General features: G+C 34.8%; 2 protein-coding genes, 1 long non-coding RNA gene and 1 pseudogene across 3 annotated transcripts; 3 read left to right on the forward strand and 1 right to left on the reverse strand.

Moving 5' to 3' along the window:
• Positions 1-9,505: 9,505 nt before the first annotated feature.
• Positions 9,506-20,433, forward strand: LOC112940067 (protein TRANSPARENT TESTA GLABRA 1-like; annotated as a pseudogene).
• LOC112941080 (uncharacterized) lies at positions 11,644-14,638 on the reverse strand. The gene is made up of 2 exons (XR_003246008.2): positions 14,551-14,638; positions 11,644-12,745 (listed from the first exon to the last, which is right to left on the reverse strand). It is a non-coding gene; the product is annotated as an uncharacterized lncRNA (long non-coding RNA).
• Positions 14,692-20,433, forward strand: LOC101251160 (protein TRANSPARENT TESTA GLABRA 1). Its single transcript, XM_004234979.5, has 2 exons — positions 14,692-17,129; positions 20,138-20,433. Exon 1 carries the CDS (start codon positions 16,075-16,077, stop codon positions 17,101-17,103), a length of 1,029 nt encoding a protein of 342 aa, XP_004235027.1. The 5' UTR covers positions 14,692-16,074; the 3' UTR covers positions 17,104-17,129; positions 20,138-20,433.
• A 105-nt stretch (positions 20,434-20,538) lies between these two features.
• Positions 20,539-22,940, forward strand: LOC101250872 (uncharacterized). The gene has a single exon (XM_004234978.5). The coding sequence runs from the start codon at positions 21,778-21,780 to the stop codon at positions 22,645-22,647; it is 870 nt and encodes a 289-aa protein (XP_004235026.1). The 5' UTR covers positions 20,539-21,777; the 3' UTR covers positions 22,648-22,940.
• The last annotated feature ends 1,245 nt before the right edge of the window (positions 22,941-24,185 follow it).

Consider the following 24,185-nt stretch of genomic DNA (forward strand, 5'->3'; position numbering starts at 1 on the left):
AGATTTCATGCCTCGCAGAAAATTCATGCATTGCGAGTTCATATTCATGCATCGAGAGTCAATTTAGCATCGATAGTTAATTCATGCATTGCGAGTCAATATTCCTGCATCGCGAGAAGATTCAATTCCTCGCAAAAGTTTACATATCGCAAGAAGATTTTATACCTTGCGGAATTTATGCATCACGAGAAGATTTCATCCCTCGCAAAATTGGCGCATTGAGGGAAGATATTCATGCCCTGCAAGCAATCATGCACTGCCAGAAAAAGAATCGTGCATCTCAAAGGAAATATTTATCCCTCAACGTCAACTAACGTAAAATGTGGGGGAGAGAGATTAAGTGTCGACACGGTGAAAGACACTGTCTCCCATTTAAATTGAATTTTAAGCTGACAAGTTTTATCTCAGTCTTTGTCAAGAGCATTTGAAATGATGAATTTCTTAAAAAAAATCAAAAAATCAAAAAAAAAAGAAGGAAAAAATCAAAAAAAAAAAACAGGTGCAAACTACTTCAACAAGGATGCAACACATCATGAAACCTTTTGGAGACACGTCTGGGATTGACTTCCACCACATGCAACCGCACTTCTCTACAAAGGTCATGTGTTCAGTCAAAATTGGGTTTGTCAATTTTCGTTGTCCACGATTTCATTCATCAATCATACACAACGAAAGGGACAGCTGTTGACACCCAATTTTGGCTTAAAATTTTAAAAAAATTCGTAATTTTGGGCCACAATACTAAGTCCGTCATTTGAACCCATTTTGAGTCTTTATTTAGGTCAAAAAGAGGGGGAAGTAATTTTTCAAGAAGAGAAAAGGGGGGGAAAACCCTTCTTCCCCCCTATCCATCTCCTCTTCTCTCTTCCTCCCAAACCCTTCCCCTCCTTTTCTCCACAACCGCCAGCCGCCTCTCATCCTCTTCCCTTCCCCTCTCCTCTCTTCCTCCCTCAGCCGCCAGCCCCTCCCTTCTTTCCCTTTCCCCTTCCTCCTCTCCCTCTTTCCGTCAGCCCCTCTCACCCTTCCTCTCCCTCTTTTTCGTCAGCCCCTCTCCCTCACAGCCCTTCCTCTCTCTTCACAGCCGCCACCTCCCCTTCTTCCCTCTCCCGTCGCCTCCAGCCGCCTCTTCCTCTCCCCTTTTTCTCTTCCTTCCCTCTCTTTTTTCCCTCCTTCCAGCAGCCCCTTTCCCCCTTTCCTCTTCCTCCCGTCGCCCTTTCCCCTTCTCTCACCCCTTCCTCCTTCTCACAGCCCCCTTCCGTCCCTCTCGCTCCCTTTCTTTTCACCTATATTTTTTTTTGCAGGCAGCAGCGATGCCAGCGAGAACCAGCAGCTTCCAACAACTCCGGACAACAGCCACTAGCGACAACGACTCTGGCAAAGATGAGCAGTGAAACCACCAGGCAACAGGCTCCGACCACCGCTCCAGCAGCTCCATCCGGCAGCAACAAACAACAGCTCCAACGGACAGCAGCGAGGAGACACCACCGGCAACCACTCATATCGCGAATCGAAGCTCGGAGAAGCGAATCCAGCCCAGCTGATGAGAAACGGACAGCAGATTCCTTCTGCTTGAGCAAAGGTAAGGCGCTAAAGCTGTTTTACTTTTCTTGTAAGTGAATTAATTCTTGAATGCTCTCTGTTTGGTCATTGAAATGACCTCAATAATAAGAAGAAATCAATCCTTAAAAACCAACTCCAGAGAACAATAGATCCAACCATTTGTTTGCTTTCTCAGATAATTATAGTTCATTAGTTCCATTTTTCTATTCTTTGTTTTCTATTGGGTTGATTTTCATTTTTATTTAGTTTATATTTTTGATCATATGGGCTTCACTTGTTTCTATTATATATATATATATATATATATATATATATATATATATATATATATATATATATATATATTATTAAGTTGTTCTTGATATAGATGAGGAATATTAGTTTTATATTTAATGTTCTGTTATTTTGTCTTGGTTGTTGCTTTGATTGAAAACATTAAATAGTATTATTACTGCATATTTGGTATAAATCTTGATTTTGGACTCATCTTTTATGTCTTTTGTTATCTTTTTATATTATAATAGTGACTTCTCTTTATCATTGTTGAGTGCCTATTTTAATATTATATTGTCTCTACACTTTGACAAATTACTTGTCTTACTTTGTTATTCGGTGATTTGTTGAAGTTTATTTGTCATTTAGTTTATTACATTGTAGTATTTTTATTTTCTTATCATGTTACTATTATTTTAGTTATTAATTATTTATTGATCTCATTAATATGTATCGGTTGAAATGACTTTCAATTCTTTCTATTTTGCTATTCCAAAGTGTTTATTGTTAAACGGGCCGATGAAAAATCTATCCGTCGGGTTTAGAGGCCTCCCCATTTTAAAAGACGGAATTTTAATTTAAGTTTATATATTTTATATGTTGAAACGGGTCGATGAAAAATCTATCCGTCGAGTTTAGAGGCCTCCCCATTTTAAAAGACGGAATTTTAATTTAAGTTTATATATTTTATATGTTGAAACTGGCCAATGAGAAAACTCTCCGTCGGTTTTGGAGGCCTTCCCATTTTGAAAGACGGAAAATTTAATCAAGTTTATATTATAAAGTGTTAAAGGGCCGATGAAAAATCTATCTGTCGGGTTTAGAGGCCTCCCCATTTTAAAAGACGGAATTTTAATTCAAGTTTATATATTCTAAAATTGTTAAATTGGCCAATGAGAAAACTCTCCGTCGGTTTTGGAGGCCTTCCCATTTTAAAAAGACGGAATTTTAATTCAAGTTTATATATTTTATATGTTGAAATGGCCGATGAAGAAATTACCGTCGATTTCCAAGGCCTCCCGTGTTAATAAGACGGATTTTTATTTTTATGTTATTAGTTGAGTTATTCATTTTTATTTATATTTATTTGGTACTAACTCTTTCACTAAGTGTTTTTACAGGTACCCGGAGGTGCTTCTCCTTGAAATTATTCGAAAAAGTTTGAATTATAATTTCATTCGTTATTTTGTGAATATTGACGTTAGGCAAACTTTAGGCCGATAATTATTATTTTATTTTATTGTGTATATCGTGTTTTTTTTTTATATATGTTTATTTTTACATTCTTCCTCAATTTGAAAGAAAAAATGAATTCAGTCGGGAATCACATTTGTGGATTCCGAAGGGTGCCTAACCCCTTCCCTTTGGAATAACTTGAACCCCTTACCTAGAATCAAACTGGTTTCGTAAATCATTTAATGGTTTCCTAGTTTTTTCCTAAAATTAGGTGGCGACTCTTTTTTAAAACTCAATTATTTTTTAAAACTTTGTTAAAATTAAATCAATTAATTATTTTCTGAGTTGCTGCGACGTTTCGCCCTATTTCGAAAGAGTAGGGATGTAAACAAACGTTATGAATCATGAAGTCATTGTTTGTTTGTATGTTGATGACATGTTGATAATGAGTAAAGAAATTGACGATATAAATGCTACTAAGCGCATGTTGTCCAGCAAGTTCGATATGAAAGACTTAGAAGTTACTGATTTGATCTTAGGGGTCAGGATTATCAAAAATCCCCAGGGACTAGCATTATCTCAATCTCATTATATTGAAAAAGTATTGGATAAGTTCAATTACTTGAATTTCAATGTAGTCAAAATTCCAATTGATTTAAGTTGTACATTTAAAAAGAATGAAGGTCAAAGTGACTCTCAATTGGAATATGCCAGAGTGTTGGGAAGTTTGATGTATATTATGAATTGCATGCGACCAGATATAACATGTGCTATTAGTAAACTGAGTCGGTAAACTAGTAATCCGGATCAAACTCACTGGATGGCTATGAAACGTATATTGGGTTATTTAAAATGGACACAACATTATGCTTTGCATTATAATAAATATCCTGCTGTGATTGAAGGATATAGTGATGCAAATTGGATCACAGGGTCAAATGATGTAAAATTCACGAGTGGTTATGTATTCATACTTGGTGGAGGAGTTGTCTCTTGGAAATCTTCTAAACAGACATGTATTGCTCGCTCCACAATGGAATCTAAATTCATTGCTTTGGATAAGGCTGGTGAAGAAGCGAAATGGCTTCGGAATTTCCAGAGGATATTCCATTCTGGCCCAAACCTGTTGGACCAATTTGCATACATTGCGATAGTCAAGCAGCAATAGGTAGGGCAAGGAGCGTTATGTACAACGGGAAGTCTCGTCATATACGACGTAGACATAACACCATAAGACAACTGCTCTCTAGTGGAATTATCACAATTGACTATGTAAAGTCAAGCGATAATGTGTCAGATCCACTAACGAAAGGCCTAGTGAGAGAGACAGTTGAAAGATCATCTAAGGGAATGGGTTTACGGCGTAGGACAAGTCAGCATGACGGTAACTCTATCTAGCAGACTGGAGATTCCAAGAGCTAGATTCAAGGAGAAAAACAAAGTTGTGGCTGACGGTTCGACATTGTCAAATAACTCAATCCATTCTCATGATGAAGACAATGTTCAGGAAAAGGTTAAGACTTTAAGGCTTGTTAATGAGGTAATAAAGCTTAAAGTTTTTAATGATTTGCTAAGTTTGGTAGATTTGACCAAATAGTGTATCTACGAGATGACACGGTTAGAAATCACCTATGTGAGTGTGAAGTGGAAGCCGTTTCAAAGAGAATTTATGTCAAAAGCCTATTCTCTATACACTTATGAAATCAGGAGGTGTTCATGGCTGAAACGAACACAACCGTAAGAATCATAAACAGTAAAGGGTTAATTGTGTGACATATGGTTGTCTAGGTATACACCAAAGTTCGACGGTTTAAAGATATCACATCTACCGATTGACCGAGTATATCCGACATATGTTTACTACGGAAAGTCCAAGGGAAAACCTACTTATCCAGATGCAATTAATCCTTACTTGTAAAGTACACAATTGTCCGTGCATTCCTATGTTATAACTATTTCCCATCAATGCGGGGGATTGTTGGGTATATAGCAAGAATTGATGGAAAATAGAAGGAAGGAGAGAAATTTCAAAAGTTTAGAACTTGAAAGGTTGGGAACTTGAAAAGTCTTCTAATGCTTTAATAAAAAAGGCAATAGTCCCTCATCGGTAATGGAAATGAAAATAGGAGAGTTTAAATAAATAAACACTCCTATTAATTATTAAAAGGGTTGGAAAGAGGGACCCCCTCGCGCCGTCATCGTCGTCGCTCGCTCACTTCGGCTTCGGCTTTGGCTTTAAGGGCTTTGGCTTTGGATTTGGCAAATGATCGATCGAGAGATAATTTTTTGGACATATTTATTTTAATTATTTATTTATTTAATTAAATGGCCAAAAAATATTTTCAATTAATCAGTTGATAACAGAATTAACCGAAATGTTTTCAACTTTTTAGTTAACCCGACCCGACTCGGATCCGCGCGCGTGACCCGTTTTAAATTTCGTTATATTTAAAAATTCCCGCCACTGTTCTGAAAGGTTGCAACTTTCAGGAACAGCCAATACCATTTGAAAGTTTGCAACCTTTCATTAATGGTCGTGTCAATTCTGAAAGGGTTGCAACCTTTCAAAATATATTATTCTTGCCTATAAATACCATTCAGTCTTCAGAAATTGTACTAACGAATTTTTTGATCTTCCTTCTTCTTAAAAAAACACATTTTTCTTCGTGTACTTTCCTGCTGTGGATTGATTCGCTGACAGTAGAGTTTTTGGTATCTATACTCTACTGATTAAGATCATTTTACCCTGGGAGGTTATATTCCAAATCAAACCTCGGATACTAGAGGGGAATAATTTCCTCAAGGGGACACTGTGAATTCAGTGGACTTGATTTTCTTCCTAAATTATCAAAAAGAGTATTCAAGATTCTGGTAAGTTTTACAGATTAAATTATTTTTTTTTACAAATAAATTTATGTTCATCTTATTTACTGGTTCCAAAAATCTCAGTTACTTCGTGTTTCTGAATAATTTATTACAACCAGTAATTTCTGATTTTCTTAATACAGATTAGCAACAAATATTTAATGATGTTAATTTATATTGAATTTCGTTTATATGACAAAGTTGATGAAATCATCCGCATCTTCTAGCCTTCAAAGCATCATTATACTTGTGAAAATATCCTCAACATGAAGCAGTTACGTAAAAAAACAGATTTAAAATTTTAAAAAGGAAAAAGGTCAAAAATACCCTTCAACTTTGTTTTATTAGTTGATTATACCCCTGCCGTTAAAACAAAGTTATTTATTCCCTCACCGCCATTAATTTCACCATTTATCCCCCTCAACTTAAGAAAATCTCCAAATCAACAAAAATTAGCCCATTTTTTTAAAAAATTGATCCACTACCCTGATATAATTCAACCCCTTATCCGACCCAACTAATCCAAACCTATTTCACCTTAAACTCTAAAATAAAAGTTTCAATCTTCCACGTCGATCCCTCTGCCGCCGTCTTCTTTGGGTCAACAATTAAGAACCAAAACTTCTTTCACTGTGGCTAATTCGCGTAAACAACGAAGATTCCAATAACCTTCGAAATTAGCCACAAATCACGATTCTGCCGAAAGACCAAGTAGAAAACAAGATTTCAGAAAAGCCAATGAAAGATAATAATAGTCTTTTGCTCCCTCAAAAGTCTTCTCAAGCATGAATTTTCAGTAATCAGTATAAATATCACAAAAGAGATGATCGTATTAACAACAAACTAATACTGGTCAAGATAAGAAAAATGATATTAGTTAGATTATACAACATCACGAGAGGCATCCTAAATTCTAAAATATCTTAATAGCCCAAATTATGAAACCAACAAAAAGTTTATGATACAGTAAAAAAAAGAAAACATTAATGATTGTTATTCTTATTCTCTAACCCAAAGAAAACAACTATTCAAGACGTAACTACCACCTTGCTATCTTATTGATTCCAAACTCTGTTTCCTAAATGGATGATTGGAAGGACAACCAATTTCATCTAATTCTTTTCATTAACATGTATCTCTATGGCTGAAAGTTGTCTCAGTTTTAACTTTAAAACCATATGGTGAGCCATTTAAAATAATAGCAATCAAGGCATATGACTTTGAGATTTTCCATGATGTATTCTCATTCTCTTGAGTGGATCTTGGCAATATCATTGCAAGTTTAACCTCCAGAAACCCAAAATGGAAATGTTTTTTAAAAATAAAAATTGTGTTATACGGGTGTGTTAGGATATTGGATTTAAAATGGGAATGGGTCTTTTTTTAAATTTTTTTTTTTGGTTATTTTGTTGATTTGGGGATTTTTGTTAGTTGAAGGTATAAATGGTGAAATTAATGACGGCGAAGGTATAAATAACTTTGTTTTAATGGCAAGGGTGTAATCAACTAATAAAACAAAGTTGAGGAGTATTTTTGACCCTTTTCCCTTTTAAAAATACCCAATACATTTCAAAAATATTTGAAAAAATTAGTAAACTAGTAAAAAAAAAAACATATTTAGTAAAAATATCCATACTTTATAAATATTAGTAATAATGTAAAAAATGTCATTATTTTAAAAAATTTATGTTTCCCAATTTTCCTCCTATTTTATCTCCCTTTTTCAATTAATTATATCTATCTTTTTTTTAAAAAAAAAAACATTCTCTCTCATATTTATCTTTTCAAATTGTTAATTCTGTCTTCCATTTAATTTTTTCTCTCTCTCATGTTTATCTATTCTGATTTTCCTCCAACATTCAAGTTGCAAATATTTCTCTGCCATATATTTTGATTGTTTTTTTAATCAAAAAATGGGTCAACAAAAATTTCTTTGATTAAGGTATTCCCAATTTTTATCCTATTTTCAGATTTCTTTTCTGATTTTGTTTTTGTTTAAATCTTAAAAAAATGTTGTTTGTATTTTTCAATTTTCGTTATGGTTTACTCTCCGATGACTGAATCTAAGAGGCTTATTAGAGGTATTCATCTTAATCAATCAATTTCTAGTGATTTTTTATCCTTTAATTTATTTATTACTCAACAAATAGTGTATAATGTATGATCCGCTGCTAAAATGAAGAAAGAAAGTGGGTTACAACATTTACAAGACTCATTGGTATGCAAAACCTTCCTCAAATTCAGAACGCAAATGTAGAATTTCGTCTACTCTTGAGAATCTTGAAAAAGACGACGAAGATCGGATAGTTGTCGAACAATTTTCTATTATTTTTTTATAGTATTTATAGTTCTTTTTTAGATTTGATATGCTTTCTCAATTTGTATTCAAATCACTCACTATGTATACTATCAATATTTGTATTTATAAAAAAATTCATGTTGCATGGTTTATGAATCTTGTATTTGTCCCTAATTTATATTCATCCAAATGTATGTCAACTAGTTATGTATTTTATTTATAAGAACAATTTTCTATTAGTTCATTTGTATTCGAATACAAATACAAATAATACACATATTGAAATGAATACGACTTAGAAAAGGAAACAAGATTTTGAAAAGAAAAATAAATGCAAAGTGAAAAAAAATATACGAATACAAATGTATTTCTTAAATAACTACATATTTATTTGCCATACATATTGGAATGAATACAAACTAATAAAGAAATACAAGCTTCATCATACAAAATACAACATGAAACTAGAATAAATACTAATACAAACGGTATACAAATTGAAATAAATACAATTTAAGCAATGATACAAAATTTTAAAAAATAAAACAAAAAGAAAAGTATGCAAATACAGATAAAACTATAGGTGTTCAAGTTTTTAAATTAAAATAAATTAAAACTAATAGATAAAACTATAATGTATTATCATAAAGTTTCATAATAGTAATTAGTGAGAATGAGATATTATATTTTTTGATTATATGATTTTCATAACAATAATTAGTGAAAAATTAATATTCAAATTTTATAGATGTGGTACTTCTTTAATTTCGTGATTTTCATAACAATAATTAGTGAAAATTAAATATTTATTTTGGTTAATAAAAGTGTTTAAAAATAAAAAAAGGATTAAGAAAATTGAATATTGAATTATCTTAGAAAAATGGAGAAAATAGTGTTTTTTTAATAAATTGTACTTGATATTTTTAACATTTATTCCTTTTTAAAATTAATTATCTTCCCTAAATTCCTTTCAATCTGTTATATAAAAATTATATATATTTTTAAATAAAATAAATAATAAAAATAAAAATAAAATATATAACAAACTAAATTTTAACATTTTTACTCAATATTAAAAATGTTATTAATGAACCCTCTTAAATATTATTTTGAAAATTTCCAAAAATATTTTCAGCATAAAGCAAACACATCAAAGCGAAGCTCCAAATCCATGTGACCAAACGGCCCACTAAAATAAAGGTTCTTTGGGGTCTGAACAAGAAGTGAAGCTTCCCGATCAAATCGACCGAAGCCACCGTCTTGTGGAAACGACCGGTCAATCTTACCAACCGCTAACTTTGTCTTCTTTCCGGTGAACTGCCGGTCAACACCATGTTTTCCAATTTTGTCACCAAACGCATAACGCACAAACTTCCATTTCATTCATCTCCACTAAAAATGGAGAATTCAAGTCAAGAATCGATCGCATCTCCGGTCGGAAAATTCGGTTACATATGACTCTTCCTATCCTATCTACTTGCCGTCTGGAACTTTATCGAAGTGTTAAATAATTGTGTCGATATTATGTCCTTCGATGAAGATATCCTAACCCTTAAGCCTGTTCCAAATCTCTCTTTTGAACACCCTTATCTGCCTACGAGTCTCATGCTCCATTCTATTCCTTCTGCTTCTCTCAAGACTAATGAAATTCTTGCTTCTTCCTCCGTCTATGGGATGTTAGTGAAACTTCTATTGAACCCCTTTTCACTCTCAGTAACAGTACAACTAGTGAATATTGTACCCCTTTAACGTCTTTTGATTGGAAGGAGGTGGAGCCGAGAAGAATTGGTACTTCTACTATAGACACTACTTGTACCATCTGGGATGTTGAGAAAGGGGTTGTGGAAACCCAACTGATACCTCATGACAAAGAGGTTTTCGATATAGCTTGGGGTGAAGCTGGGGTTGGAAACTGAGGTTGGCTTGGAAGAAGCAAGATTTGAGATACATGACTACCATATTGATGGACAACAATAAGATTTTAATTTAGATATTAGGTCCCCAGCAATGCCTGTGGCAGAGTTGGAAAGGCATCAGGCGAGTGTGAATGCTATTGCTTGGGCTCCACAGAGTTGTAGACATATTTGTTCTGCTGGGGCTGACGGGCTGACTCTCATTTAGGAGTTGCCAACTGTTGCAAGGCGCCAAGGCCTAATGGGGTTGATCCTATGCCAATATACTCTGTTGGAGCTGAGATTAATTAAATTCAGTGGTGCACAACGTGGTTGGATTGCCATTGCGTTTTCTAACAAGTTGCAGCTGCTTAAAGTATAAGGCGATTGGATGATTGAATTTTTCCTGTAAGACAACAACTACTACTGCTTTAATATCTCTTTAATACGTGGGTGTGTCCTTTTTGGACTTCTCAACCCTGTTATACATCTAGATAGTTACAACTTATTGTCTGTGACCATATAACAAAACAGGAAAGCTGATTTAGTAATTTTGAGATCCTGCTAATTCTTACTTATAGTAGATAATGTATTAATGAGTTATTGAATGAAGGATGCCTGTTTATGTAGATTTATTGATGTAGTTCCTTATTTTTATCACGTATAGAAATAAAATTTATATTGTAGCTATTGAGTATGGGAAATTAACTTAAACCGTAATGCAAGATGTGAAATTTAACTCGCAGAAACTTGAAGCATGGTTGAACTAGCTACTAGTTAATGCGACTTATTAGCCAATTGTGTTAGATCATCAAACATATATAGCCTTTGCTTATGCAACATTTTTTTTACCAAGTAATATGGCTTTTAATGATATTAATGTCAATTGTGCTTCCACATGATTAATAGAAGAACAACAGTTGTACATGCTTTGGAACATAATGTCAGCATTGTTTTCCAGAGACCCCCTACTTTGTATACTTGTATGGATCAGTGGTAACCTATTGGCTGCAAATTCAACATGCTTTAGATTTTGACCCTCAACTTATACTTCTATTTGTAGTTATTCTAAGACAAATTACCAATTTGATAAATGTATAGCTAGTCAACTTCAAGAGGAACTTGTGGGGTTTTCTTATATTGCTGCAAATTGTGAATAGTGGAATTGGATCAGTATTAAAGGGATAAAGATTTTAGTATTCCGTGTTGTTTACATTGTCATCGTATTATTTGTCGTTGCTACTGTTCTCTTCTTCATGGATTCTTTGCTATTGTATTTTCACTTGTTTTTTTTTATATGTTTTACTTGAGCCAAGGGTCTACAAGAAATAACATCTCTACCTTCACAAGGTAGGGGACACACCACCCTCCCCAGATCCCACAATTACATAGGGTATGTCATTATTATGGCTGACGATGGGCATAGGATTGTTGGCAGATTAGTGTGGGAATAACCTGGAAAGGATTTCAAGGTTTTTTTGCTGATGTCATATCTATTAATAGCTAAGTTGCTTGAACTCTCCAAAAATGTTTACGCACTCGTGTTGGATCCTTCAAAAAGACACTTTTTCTGGAGGATCCAACACGCTCCCATCGACATTTTTTAAGAGTATGAGCAACATATATTAATACTTAATAGCATTGAGTTTGACATCCCAAGTTACATATTGAGTTTCAGAAAGAATTGATAAAATCAAGAGATAGAATGATTATGACAAACGTTGGATATTTTAGGCACATGCTGGAGAGAAAATAAATTAAGATGAGAATAAATAAATAAATAAATACAGGTTAAAAACTCAAAGAATTACTTACATAGTCGACATACTTTAAATTAATGGCTTTGAAGCACATTTATGATTAATTTGCTTGTTGAACTTATTCAAATAAGTGTTATGGACTGCACCAAAGTTAGTAGCAGGATTGTTTTTTTATATGTTATTGGGTTTTTGCTAGCACGTGAACTAGTAATGTTATCATGGAGTGTTCTTTGAGTGACAAGACACCATTAGACGTGGTCTAGTGGTATCTAGTAATGATATTATGGAGTGTCACGTGGAATGTGAAAATTATTGGTTTAAGTTGTATAGGACGTCGTTAAACAGTTTTAGCGCCCTTCATATATTCTGTTTTAAGACTTGAAACTGATATTCTTTTTCGTGAAATGTTGTCGAACTTTTTTTCTTCTTTTATTGGGCTAGCTATTCTCCTTATATGTGTTTCCATGGTGCTGTAGAAGTATTGTTACCGTAGTTTAAGTTCTGCGATTACAGGAAAATTTTCAGCTTTAGGAGAAAAATTGTAACTATATGAGTGTCACGACCCGAGGGCACCCGTAAGTCGTGACGTAGCATATTCGACTTTGAAGAGGTCTTATACAAGCTCATAGTATTTATTACATAACTTCATATAAAAATGGAGGGAATTTAAAAGTTCTCTTTAAACATAGTACGGAAATCATTTCATAATAACGGAAGTCTTTTTAACATGTATCTCACAACCATCTACGAATACATGAGTAATAATGTCTTTGGGACGCAACCCACAAAAGTCTGAAACATAATAGAAGACATAACGGAACATAGGGGTTTGTCCTCGAATGCTATGATGACTTATCAATCTTCAATCTTCTCCAAACTTAGGAACCTAGCCTCCAAGCACTCAAATCTTCCAAAGGCTCCTATATTTGGTTAGAAATGTAGGCAATATGCGTTAGTACAAAGGTACTAAGCATGAAAGCTAACATATAAAACATAAGATATCTCAAAGGGTTGGTCAATATAAGACATAATCATAAGAGACAATAACATAATCATAGCATGAATATCATATCATAATAAATCAACATAGTACTTACATAATATCATACTTATCCTTGAGTCTCTCCTAGACAAGTGAACTACTTCCCAAGCCACTTCCAGGTATACTTGTGCAAGGCCAAGGTAGTATCACCTAGGCTAAGTACTTCTTTTTGGTCCTTCTTGATCATAATTCACCCTCATATTCAAGACTTAAGTCCACAAATTATAAGAGTACTATACCCCTAAGCCACCTCAAGGCACACTTGTGCAATGCATGTGAGGTGCCCCATAATACCACACACACTAAGCATATCTTGAAGTCACTCCATTCATATTAACCATCTTTAGGTGTCATCTTAGACCTACTTCCTATTGACAAGGAACTACCAACCTAGGTCAATCATGTCATGACAACTAAAGCAACTATCCAAGCTAGTCATACATCACATAAGGAGGTCATTTCATAAGTAGCTTCAAGTCATACTTGTGCCATGTATGAATGACATCCCATACTACCCTTCATACTAAGTACTTCTTTAGGCTAACCTAATCTGTGCTAATTTATTTTTCATTCTAGTCTGTTAAGCTTAGCATAATAACATAATAGACCCACTACCATAGAAAACATCATAAAATACAATCCAAGCTAAGAAAGGAAGGATATAAGAATATCAACCCAACCACCATGCAACCATTCATGTAGATGTAAGCTATCCGTAGGGGAGCATAAGTCCTTAACCCTAAGCTATCCTTAGGAGAGTGAATATCTCAATCCTAAGCTACCATGAAGTGGTCTTGGCCTAACCAAATCAAGCTTCCATGAAGATGCTCTAGTCATGCTACTTCAAGCTAACCCTAGGAGAGTATCGATCCTCCATTCTAGGCTACCTTGCCTACTACTAATGCAAATTACCATGAACAAGCATTATACTAAATGCAAGACCAAGCTAAACATGACAGAGCTTACTTTCTCAATCCCAAGCTATCATGGCATACACTATCCCAAGCTACCATGAGATCTACCATCCCAAGCTACATAATTCAACTATTTATGAGGGAACCATAAGACTTAACCTCAAGCTATTCTATTACAACAAGCATGATTCATTTTAGGTGATTAACTTTCACATTCTACTACATGCAAGCTACTCATCATATTAGACTCATTCTATAAGCCCTAGTGATCAACATTATGACTTCAAGCCCTACATTCAAACTTTACTTCATGATCCCCATACTAGTTTAATTTTAAGACACATTAGTTCTAAGCCTTAGTCATAAGCCAATATTCTAAGCATACTTCATCATAAAGTCCCAATTCTAATCCATTCAATTCACTTTCTATTATACATGCACACATCTAGTTTAATTGATGATTTCATAATTCTATTTTACATATGAACAATTCAAGAGAATCTATCATGAATAATCAATTTCTCATTCAAAGCCTAAACCCACATAATCTAGAATTTAGGGTTAATCATGAATTCAACATAAATCCTTCATAATCACATGAATCAACATCAACTTAATCATATATGGGAAGAATCCAACCCTTTGGAATCATACCCACGTAATTCCCATGCATTGGAATCAACCTAACCTTGGGGTTCTTCTTCACAAAATAGGGAAATATGGGGGACTCTATGGGTGGAAGAACCCGTAGATGAAGAGCTTTACATACCTTGAGTATCTTCTTAGAACAAGCCTAAAGCAAATTCCCCTTTGTTCTTGACTCTAGCTTCAACCCTAAGTTTCTTCTTCGATGGAGATTTTGAGAGAATTTGAAAGAGAAGAGGGATTTGAAATTTTGATTTCTAATTGAGTAATTGTGTTTTTGATTGGGGAATGGGTGTATGATGACTTAAAACCGTATATATTATGCCCCCCAATACCCAAAACACCCCTACATTATTTGGACTTCAAACTAAAAGTCCAACTTGACTTTAAAATGACGCGACCAAATCTGGGAAGCCTCTACACGATGCGCAGGCACCTCGAAATCTGCCTCGTGAATTATTTTTCGAGGGAGAGGACTCTGTGTCAAGCCTGCTTCGCAGGCCAATTTTTTTGGCCTTTGAGTGACAAGATGCGGCAAGCCGCCAACAGCTCCAAAAACCTGCTGCCCTGGCAGCTTCCTTGGCCAACGTTTGGGTCTTCCTTGAGGACCCTTAGGGTGGTCCTCGGGGAGTCGTACGGTACCCAAATCTTTGACGCTAAACATGTCATATAGGTGTAGGAACCCTTTATACTCAATTTCACCTCCATACCACAGTCAAAAACTCAACTACAAGGCCCTACGTCACACTAGTTCAACTAGGCTAGTTTCCGGGCATCATGGTCGTTTCTTGACGCTTTACTTCTAAAATTTTCAAATTAAGATAATTGCATTAGATTAGGTCTACAATTTTTAACCCTTTTTAAGTTATTAGACCTCACGTAGGACTTTAGCTTAAGTCATACGATTCCGGGTTGTTTCAATGAGTTCCTTTGCAATTATGTGGTGTGGGAGCTTATTCGATTGAGCATAGAGACTTTCATACTTTCATTTTTTGTTATGCTAGTTGCATTGGATCTAGAAATCCGTTACCAGTTGATAGAAGGAAAAGAGTAAGGTTTAGGCGTTACCCAATAGTTGGTGAACCCGACGTTGGTAATGTATTGAAGCTGCTCAGTCTAAATTTGGATACTAGTTTCTGTAGTTGCAACTCTGACAATCTTATATAACTTTGTTTGATGCAACCTATTGATGCACTTTTGTTTGAGCCATCTTGGACCATATTATTGGGCATTATATTATATTTCTGTAGTAGCAGCTCTGTTTCTTATTTTTCGTTTCTTGATTTTGTGTGATGTCACTTTTTGAAAAGAGGTGATTCTCAAAATGAATTGAATAGTGATACTAATGAAATTGGACATTAAATCAAATGGCCCAATAAAATATTAATTCTTCTGGGGGCCCAAAATAAGAACTGAAGCTTCCAGATCAAATCACTCATAGCCACGAAAGACTGATCTGTTGTCGTCTTGTGGAAGCGAAAGCTAGTCAATTCTGCTGATCACTAACTTTTCTTCCCTTCGAGCGAACTGCCAGTGAACACCATGTAAGCTCAGTAACATGTTCTCCAATTCCAATTAAATACCAAACCCATAACACATCTACAAACATAAATTCAACTCCAATTTTCCCCAATCTATCCTCTCTGAAATGGAAAAAAAATCCGGTAAAAAATCTCATCTCCGATCTGGAAATTCCGTTACATATGACTCATCTTACCCCATCTACGCCATGGCTTTTTCCTCCTTCACTTCTTCCCTCCCCAATTGCCACCCTCGAATTGCCATCGGCAGCTTTATCGAAGAGATCAACAATTGTGTTGATATTCTCTCTTTCGATGCATATAACCTAACCCTTAAGCCTATTCCAAATCTCTGTTTCGAACACCCTTATCCACCTACGAAGCTCATGTTCCATCCTAATCCTTTTGATTCTCTCAAGTCGAATGACATTCTTGCCTCTTGCAGTGACTATCTCCGTCTTTGGGAAGTTCGCGATACTTCTATTAAAGACCTCGTCACTTTCAATAAGAATAAAAGTGGTGAATACGTTGCCCCTTTGACGTCTTTTGATTGGAATGATGTGGAGCCCAGAAGAATTGGTACTTCCAGTATAGACACTACTTGTACCATCTGGGATGTTGAAATAGGGGCTTTTGAAACTCAAATTATAGCCCATGATAAAGAGGTTTACGATATAGCTTGGGCTGAAGCTGCGGTTTTTGCTTCCGTTTCTGCTGATGGGTCAGTTCGGATTTTTGATTTGAGGATGAAGGATTATACTACAATTATTTATGAGAGTCCAGAACCGGGCACTCAGTTGTTGAAGCTGGCTTGGAACAAGCACAACTTAAGATATCTGGCTGTCATGTCGGATAGCAACAAGATTATGATTTTAGATATGAGTTCTCCAGGAAGGCCTCTGGTGGAGTTGGCTAGGCATCAGGTGAGTTTTAATGCTATTGCTTGGTCTCCACAGAGTCAGCGACATATTTGTTCGGCTGGGGATGACGGGCAGGCGCTCATTTGGGAGTTGCCAACTGTTGAAAGGCCTAATGGGATTGATCCTATGGCAATGTACTCTGCTGGAGCTGAGATTAATCAAATTCAGTGGTCTGCTGCGCACCATGATTGGATTGCCATTGCGTTTTCTAACAAGCTGCAATTGCTTAATGTATAAGGCAATTGGATGATTTAATTTTTCCTGTAAGCCAACAATTACTACAGCTTTTTTATAATTATTAATTTGTGGTGGAAAGGGGTTAGAGCTTAGATGTTATTGTGCATCCTTTTTGGACTGCTCGATCGTGTTATACATTTAGATAGTACAACTTATTATGCGGCTAAAAAAAACAAATAGGAAAAGCTAATTCAGTAATTCTGAAATCCTGTTGATTTCTGCTTGTGGTAGATAATATATTAATAAGTTATTGATGAAGTTTAGTATGTCTTTTAATCTGTGATGGAGGGGGTTGGAGATTAAATTTTGTTATATGTCCTTTTTGGATTGCTCAACCGTGTTATACATTTACAACTTATTGTGTGTGGCAATAGAACAAAACATGAAAAACTGATTTAGTAATTCTGAGTCCGGTTGATTCTTGCTTGTGGAAGTCTGGTAGATAATGTATTAATGAGCTATTGAATGCAGGATCCTGTTTATGTGGTTTCACTTATTGATGTGGTTCTCAATTCTTATCATGTATAGAAATAAAATCTGTCTTGTATATGTTGAGTTAGGAAAATTAATCCTTATTGTGATGCAAAATGTGAAATTTAACTCATAGAAAATAGACACACACTTGAATAGTTACTAGTTAATGTGACTTCTCAACCAGTTGTCCGATTATCAGACATATATCCTCCGCTTATGCTCTGGACAATTCCACTTAAAATGGCTTTGGGTGACATTTTTTAATGAAGTAATATGACTTTAAATGACATTAATGACAATTGTCCTTGAACATTATGAATAGAAGAACAAAGATAATATCACTCTTTGAAACATGATGTCAACATTGTTTTCTGGAGACCCCTGGCTTTGTGTATTTGTATGGATTAGTGTAACCTATTGAAGGTAAATTTGCTTTAGAGTTTAACACTTAACTTACACTCCTATTTATAGTTATTCTGGAAAGATTTTCATATTTGATGATTGTATAGCTAGTCAACTTCAAAGAAACTGGTGGGGCTTTCTTATGTTCTTACAAATAGTGAATAATGGAATTTGTTCAATATTAAAAGGTTGAATATTTCAGTATTACATATTGTTTCCTGCTTCATTTATCATATCGTTGTCGTTACTATTATTCTCTTCTTTGTTTTTAGCATTGCTTCTTCTATACCTTTGCATGGTAGGGGTAAGGCTGCGTACACACCATCCTCTTCAAATTCCACTTGTGGTGTTGAAATTATACTGTGTGTATTTGTTGTTGTTATTGTTAGAGGGCTGAGGATATGCATAGGATTGTTGGCAGATTAGTGTGGATAGAACCATGAAAGGATTCAAAGTTGTTCGGTGATATGATGATGACAGGGATAAGATTGTTGACAGATAAGTGAGGATAAAACCATGAAATGATTCAGAGGTTGTTTGATGATTTCATATCTATTAATAGCGCCGAGTTTCATACTTAGTAGACTAGAGAATGTGATGTGTCCAATTATAAAATCAAGAAATAGAATGATTATGACAAAAGTTGGAGATTTTAGGCACATACTGGAGAAATAAATTAAGATGAGAATAAATAACAAATCAAGATTACAAGACACTAGGAATCACTTAAATAGTCCATGAGCTTCAAAATGATGGCTTTTGAAGCACATTTGTGCTTAATTTGTTTGATGAACTTATTCAAATCAAGTTTTATGGACTGCATGAAATTTAGTAGCATTATTGTTTTCTTTATATGTTACTGGGTTGCTGTTAGCACATGAACTAATAATGTTATCCGTACTTTGAGTGACATGATATCATTAGATGTGGTCCTGTCAAAAGTATAAACTATTTGTTAAGTCGCATAGGACACGGCTAAACAATTTCATCTGCCCTTCATAGATTCCGTTTTAAGACTTGGAGCTTATGTTTCTTTTTTCGTGAAATGCTGTCAAAACTTTTGACTTCTTAAAGTGGGACTAAATGTTCTCCTCATTGTTGTTTCCGTGGTAATGTAAAAGTAGTTGTCACCCTAGTGTAGGTTTTGTGATTGCAGAAAAATCCTTGAACTACAAGAGGAAATATAATTTGAGAAGTTCCCTTGCAATGGCACATTAGTTTCTGCAGTAACATCTCTTACAATCTTATGTTGAACAAAAAATTCAACTTTGTGTGACGCAGTATGCTGATTCATTTTCATTTGGGCACTGCTGGATCATCTTGTTCTTTGAGAGATCTGATTTCTGTTTCTAATCCTTGTTATAGTTGTATTTGTTCTACATGGAGCTTCTGTGGCTCAAGGGTTGTTTATTGCTTAACAATAATCTTTTCCTTTTGTATAAAATTCAGCTTTTCATCTGTTAAGAAATAGATTATACTTCATGGAAAATATATAAGTTAGATAAATGAATTATTTTTAGTTTAGAAGGCCCAAACTGGAAATCGTTGGTTTCATTAAGAGTTTTATCTTGGTAATTCAGTTTAATGCTTAAAAAGAGAAACAGTTTAATTTTCTTTCTTAGCTTGTTCTCTCTCCTGATTTTATTATCAAATCTCAAAGAGGATTTCTGATGTGTAGCTCACAGAGATGTGTTGGATCTACTGTGGCTAGGTTGATTGAAGTCTTAATTGTGTTGCATTGCTCATTTGGGAGATATCAACTTCAAACTGTTTCTCTCTCTGATTTTCTTCTTTACCCAATTCAAAGTCATCTTTATCAATTGTAGTGACCCAAAAACTAATGAAATACAGTTCAATGGTCAACATGTTCAAGGGATAGAAAATTTATTGTCATGTTGGTTGAAGATTATATGTGCAGACTGCTTGAATTCACATTTCTTGACACGTGATAGAGGTAGACGAGTAATCCTTTATTTTGATGTAAAAAAAAGTTCATTTCCCGATTGGTATCTGTCTTTGTTTTATGATTTAGAGCATAACTGCTACTTTATTTCCTTTGACAGTGTATTTTAGTTTTTCTTCATTACTGCAAAGCAAGAACATAGCCATAAATCTGTTGTTACTAATGTTTTAAGTGATTTTCTCTTTGAATTTGCAGTGTGGACTATTGGAAGACTTGATTTTCTACCTTCTTTGTAAGAGATACAAAAACTTTTGCCTCTGGTCATGAAGGTGGTGGGATTATACTTTTTTTCAGGCACTTCAGTAGCACCATTTGGAAAAATAAAATCTGCAGTTTAGAACTTTTTCTTTCTTTCTATTATCTAGTAAGCAGTAAGCATCAATTTGAAAACCAAGTGTAGTGGAAAATGATAAAGCAAACTTGTTAACTGTGTGTGTTGAGATATTACCTAACTGTTCTTCAATATTAAGTAACTTGAAAGCTGTTCTGAATCTTTTATTAACTATTGGCCTAGAATGTGGACTTCTTGCTCATCCTGAGATGAAAAAATTGCAAAAAAGGTAAAAAGCTTCTCTCTGTTTCTCTATTAAACTTCCCAAATTCTCTTTGCATCATTGTTTATTTTTTTAAATTTTTTTTTTGAACATTTTGAAGCTAGGAAAGTTGTAGAATTTTACACTTCTTGGTTGGATTCCCCCCACCCCCCCAAACTGAGTTTTTTTCTGCTAAAAATTCTCAAACAAATATGTTGTAGGTATGCCAAAACTCAAAACAGTCCTTAAAATACATATAGTTTTGGTAAAATTTCAGTCTGAATTTTTAAAAAATTTCAACATTTTTTATTTGTTAAAAAAATGAATAGACCAAAGAAAGGAAATATCGCCTTTGTTAAGAAAATATTAGTTTCGTTTCAATTTGTTTGTTATATTTTCCTTTTTAATTTGTATTATATTGTTAGTTTAAATACCATGTTTGTTTTGAATGTCACTTAAATTCTATTGTATTGTTTAAATTCATCGTTAGATAACAATGTCAAAACTCATTTTGTGAATGATCAATTTTGTATGATTGTGTAGTTACCTAGTTTTTCTTTTACTCTACCTTTTCATAATAGTTCTGCTCGTATATTATAACCTTTTTTTCCCGTGAGTTTATAGTTAAAATTTTGCAAGTATGACATCATATGATGACGAAAAACAATATAATTTACCTAATCATTATATTCCTTAAAATAATACATTACAACACAATACATATAAAACGTTAGTCTTTTCATTTTAACAACTTTAATTTAAAACAATAAATTTTCAACAGAAAAGGGTCAAAGTAGCCCTCGAACTATTTAAAATACCTCATATATATACTTAAATTATATATTCTTCGTCCGGTATTGCTTGTCATGATTTTTATTTTTAGAGTCAAATTATAAAAATTTTGACTAACATTTTAAGATATATAGTTTAGAATATTTATTTTTTTGTTTAAAATATCAAATTAATATGATCTAATTTAACTTTAAAAATTAATCAAATTAATTTTCGAGAGTATTTGTGATGAAAACTACCCCGTCATTTATGTCTTTGATAACAAATATCTTTAAAAATTATATATATGAGTTAATTTCGAATAGTTCCTTTTAAATAAAATGGTCAAAGTCAAAATAGTGTAGGAGGCTACAAACAAAAGTCAAAGTTTAAGAGATTTTCGAAGCCAATTGGGAAAGGAAATGTGGAGTGTTTGATCCCATTTCCAACCTCAAATTCCTCCTCCTCCTCTTTCAATCCTATCAATGGAACCTCACCAATTCCTCATCTTATTCACTGAAACTACTTGATATGTCTTCTCAGCCGCCGACGCCACCACAACCGCCGCATCTCCACAAGAAACCCACTTCCTTCCCTGACGTTATCTTCACTGCCTTTTCTCTCTTCGTTATCTTTTCTTCTTCAAACCCTACTACTTCCCTTCTACGTAAATTTACCCCTCTTGTTTCTTTTCCTTTAAACCCACGTAGATTTCTCAGAATTCCCACTATGTCAAACCCATCTCCCAGTAATCTTCGTAACCCTATTCATCACTTCCCCAATCCCCAATCACTCTCCGATTGGCTAAGGCCGCGTATGCCTTCTGATTCTTTTGCTTCTTGGGGTGTCAAGCCGGGAACCAAGAATGTTAGTAATCTCTGGCTTGAGTTGTCTGAAGGGGAGACTTTGCTGGCTGATTCTACGCCGCCGGTTCGAACTGTTGAGGTTATGGTTGTTAAGGTTATTGGAAAAGACAATAAGGTCCTTGTTGAATCGCACCAAGAATTGTCGGATGGTGCTGTTAGGCATAGATGTCGGCCGTTGTCGGAGAAGATGAAACCTGGCGAGACAGTTGAAGATGCGGTTTTTCGTGCTGTGAAAGAAGAGCTTGGTTCAGTGCTTGGTGGGTCTTTCGGTCAGCTCAGAGAGAATGGCATTGTTAAGATTTTGCCCAATTCGTATTCGAAGAAGGTGGAGGAAAGGGTTTCAGCGTCTTATCCTGGATTGCCTGCTTGTTATGTGTTGCATACAGTGGAGGCTGCAGTGGATGGTTTGCCTGAGGAGGAGTTTTGCACAGAAGAGACTGATGAATATGGAGATTCTAGTGAGAGGATGGTCATAAATGGTGCAGTTTCCTGTAAAAAGCATTACTGGAAGTGGGTTGATGCTGATTCGTTGTGATCGGTGAGTTTGAGCTCTTGTCCTTCCAAGATTGAATTTTTGACTACTATATACATGGTTCAATAATAAAGATGGCTTCCCAGAGACTTGCGGTTGAGTGTCTTTATACTTCTATAGGATATTTAGATACAGTTACATTGCTTGAGTTAGCTTTCTATTCATTGTTAATATTCATTCCAGGTATTGAGGATTTAATATTTACTGCGTCTATATCTTTATAACAGCGAGAGCTTCTTGTATTGTCCTGATTTCTGAGACAGGATGACATTTGAAATCCAATTACATTATACTTATGGTGCTTCCAACTAGGAATAACTTGATAATTAACATCTTAAATACACATGTTTGCTTTGTTATATCTGGGTGAGCCTTGTTTCCTACCACTTGATCTGGATGTCTAAATCTTTTGGTTAGGTTATCCTTTACCATCAAAACCATTTATTTTATTTTGGTTAGGTGCCAAATAATGTAATGACCTTCCATTTTGAGCTTGCCAATTGAGGGGATGGCTAATTGGCTATAGCTTCAGGCAGCCGGGGGGGGGGGGGGTATATCTGCGCTTTAATTTCAATGACACTCCTTGTTTTAGGAATCAAAGCCAAAACTCAGTTCCAAAGTTCAAGTTATGCAGAGGCAAACATGATTAGTTTATTTCTTTTAATCTTCCCAAGTTTTGGTGGTCTGAGTTATTCGATTACATGTCTTGGTGGGCTGATGCATGTACCAAATGGAAATTGTTGATTCATGCATAAACTATCTCAAACACTATTGCTATTATTATTGTGCTCTACTTCTGGTGACACTGTTGAATTATGGGATTAGTGATACTTCTATGCTTTTACATCTAATGTAAGCTTCATGAGGGACTTGTTACTTACATCACAACTCACAAGTTCAAGCCTTGCGCCATGCAAACTATGCCGGTAAGCCTGGTATTTAAGTGGAGTAGGGTAGATGTGCTTGTATGCGCACACCGTATTAGCAATATTTACCTACTTGAGAAAGAGGTATGGTTGGACACCATAGAGGTGGAGCAAGGCTGGAATTAGAGAGAAAAGAAATGGGAAAGAAAGAATCCTTTGTCACCAGCTTTTTGTGGATTTAGTTTAGTGGCTTAATTAGCATAAAAGTAGATAATGTTGGCAATGCGTATGAAAGAATTTGAAATTAGTTAGTTTGATGATGGCCAGCATTCCCTCAATGCTGAAGAATACTACTTATGAATTGTCAAAAAAAAAGATTAAATTAAATTAGTTAGGATTTTTAAATTCTGTTTAGTTTCTGTAATTGACACCAATTTAAGGGTTTATGGTTCTGTAGGCCTCTAGTTGCCTTTAAAGAAAAAACTACACTAGAGTCTAATTCTGTCAACACTGTTGAGTGATAGGATAGATGATACTCCTATGCTTTTACATCTAATATTGGTTGGGGCGACTTACATCACAACTTACAAATTCGAGCTCATAAGCCAGTAAGCCTAGTATCTAAGTGGAGTAGGGCACTCCATGTATTAGCAATATTTACCTACTTAGAGAGAG

Source organism: Solanum lycopersicum, chromosome 3, assembly GCF_036512215.1.
Source record: "Solanum lycopersicum chromosome 3, SLM_r2.1".
Lineage (NCBI taxonomy): Eukaryota > Viridiplantae > Streptophyta > Magnoliopsida > Solanales > Solanaceae > Solanum > Solanum lycopersicum.

Coding starts and splice junctions, on each gene's coding strand:
- LOC101251160 (XM_004234979.5), top strand. CDS start 16,075: ATGGAAAAAAAATCCGGTAAAAAATCTCATCTCCGATCTGGAAATTCC.
- LOC101250872 (XM_004234978.5), top strand. CDS start 21,778: ATGTCTTCTCAGCCGCCGACGCCACCACAACCGCCGCATCTCCACAAG.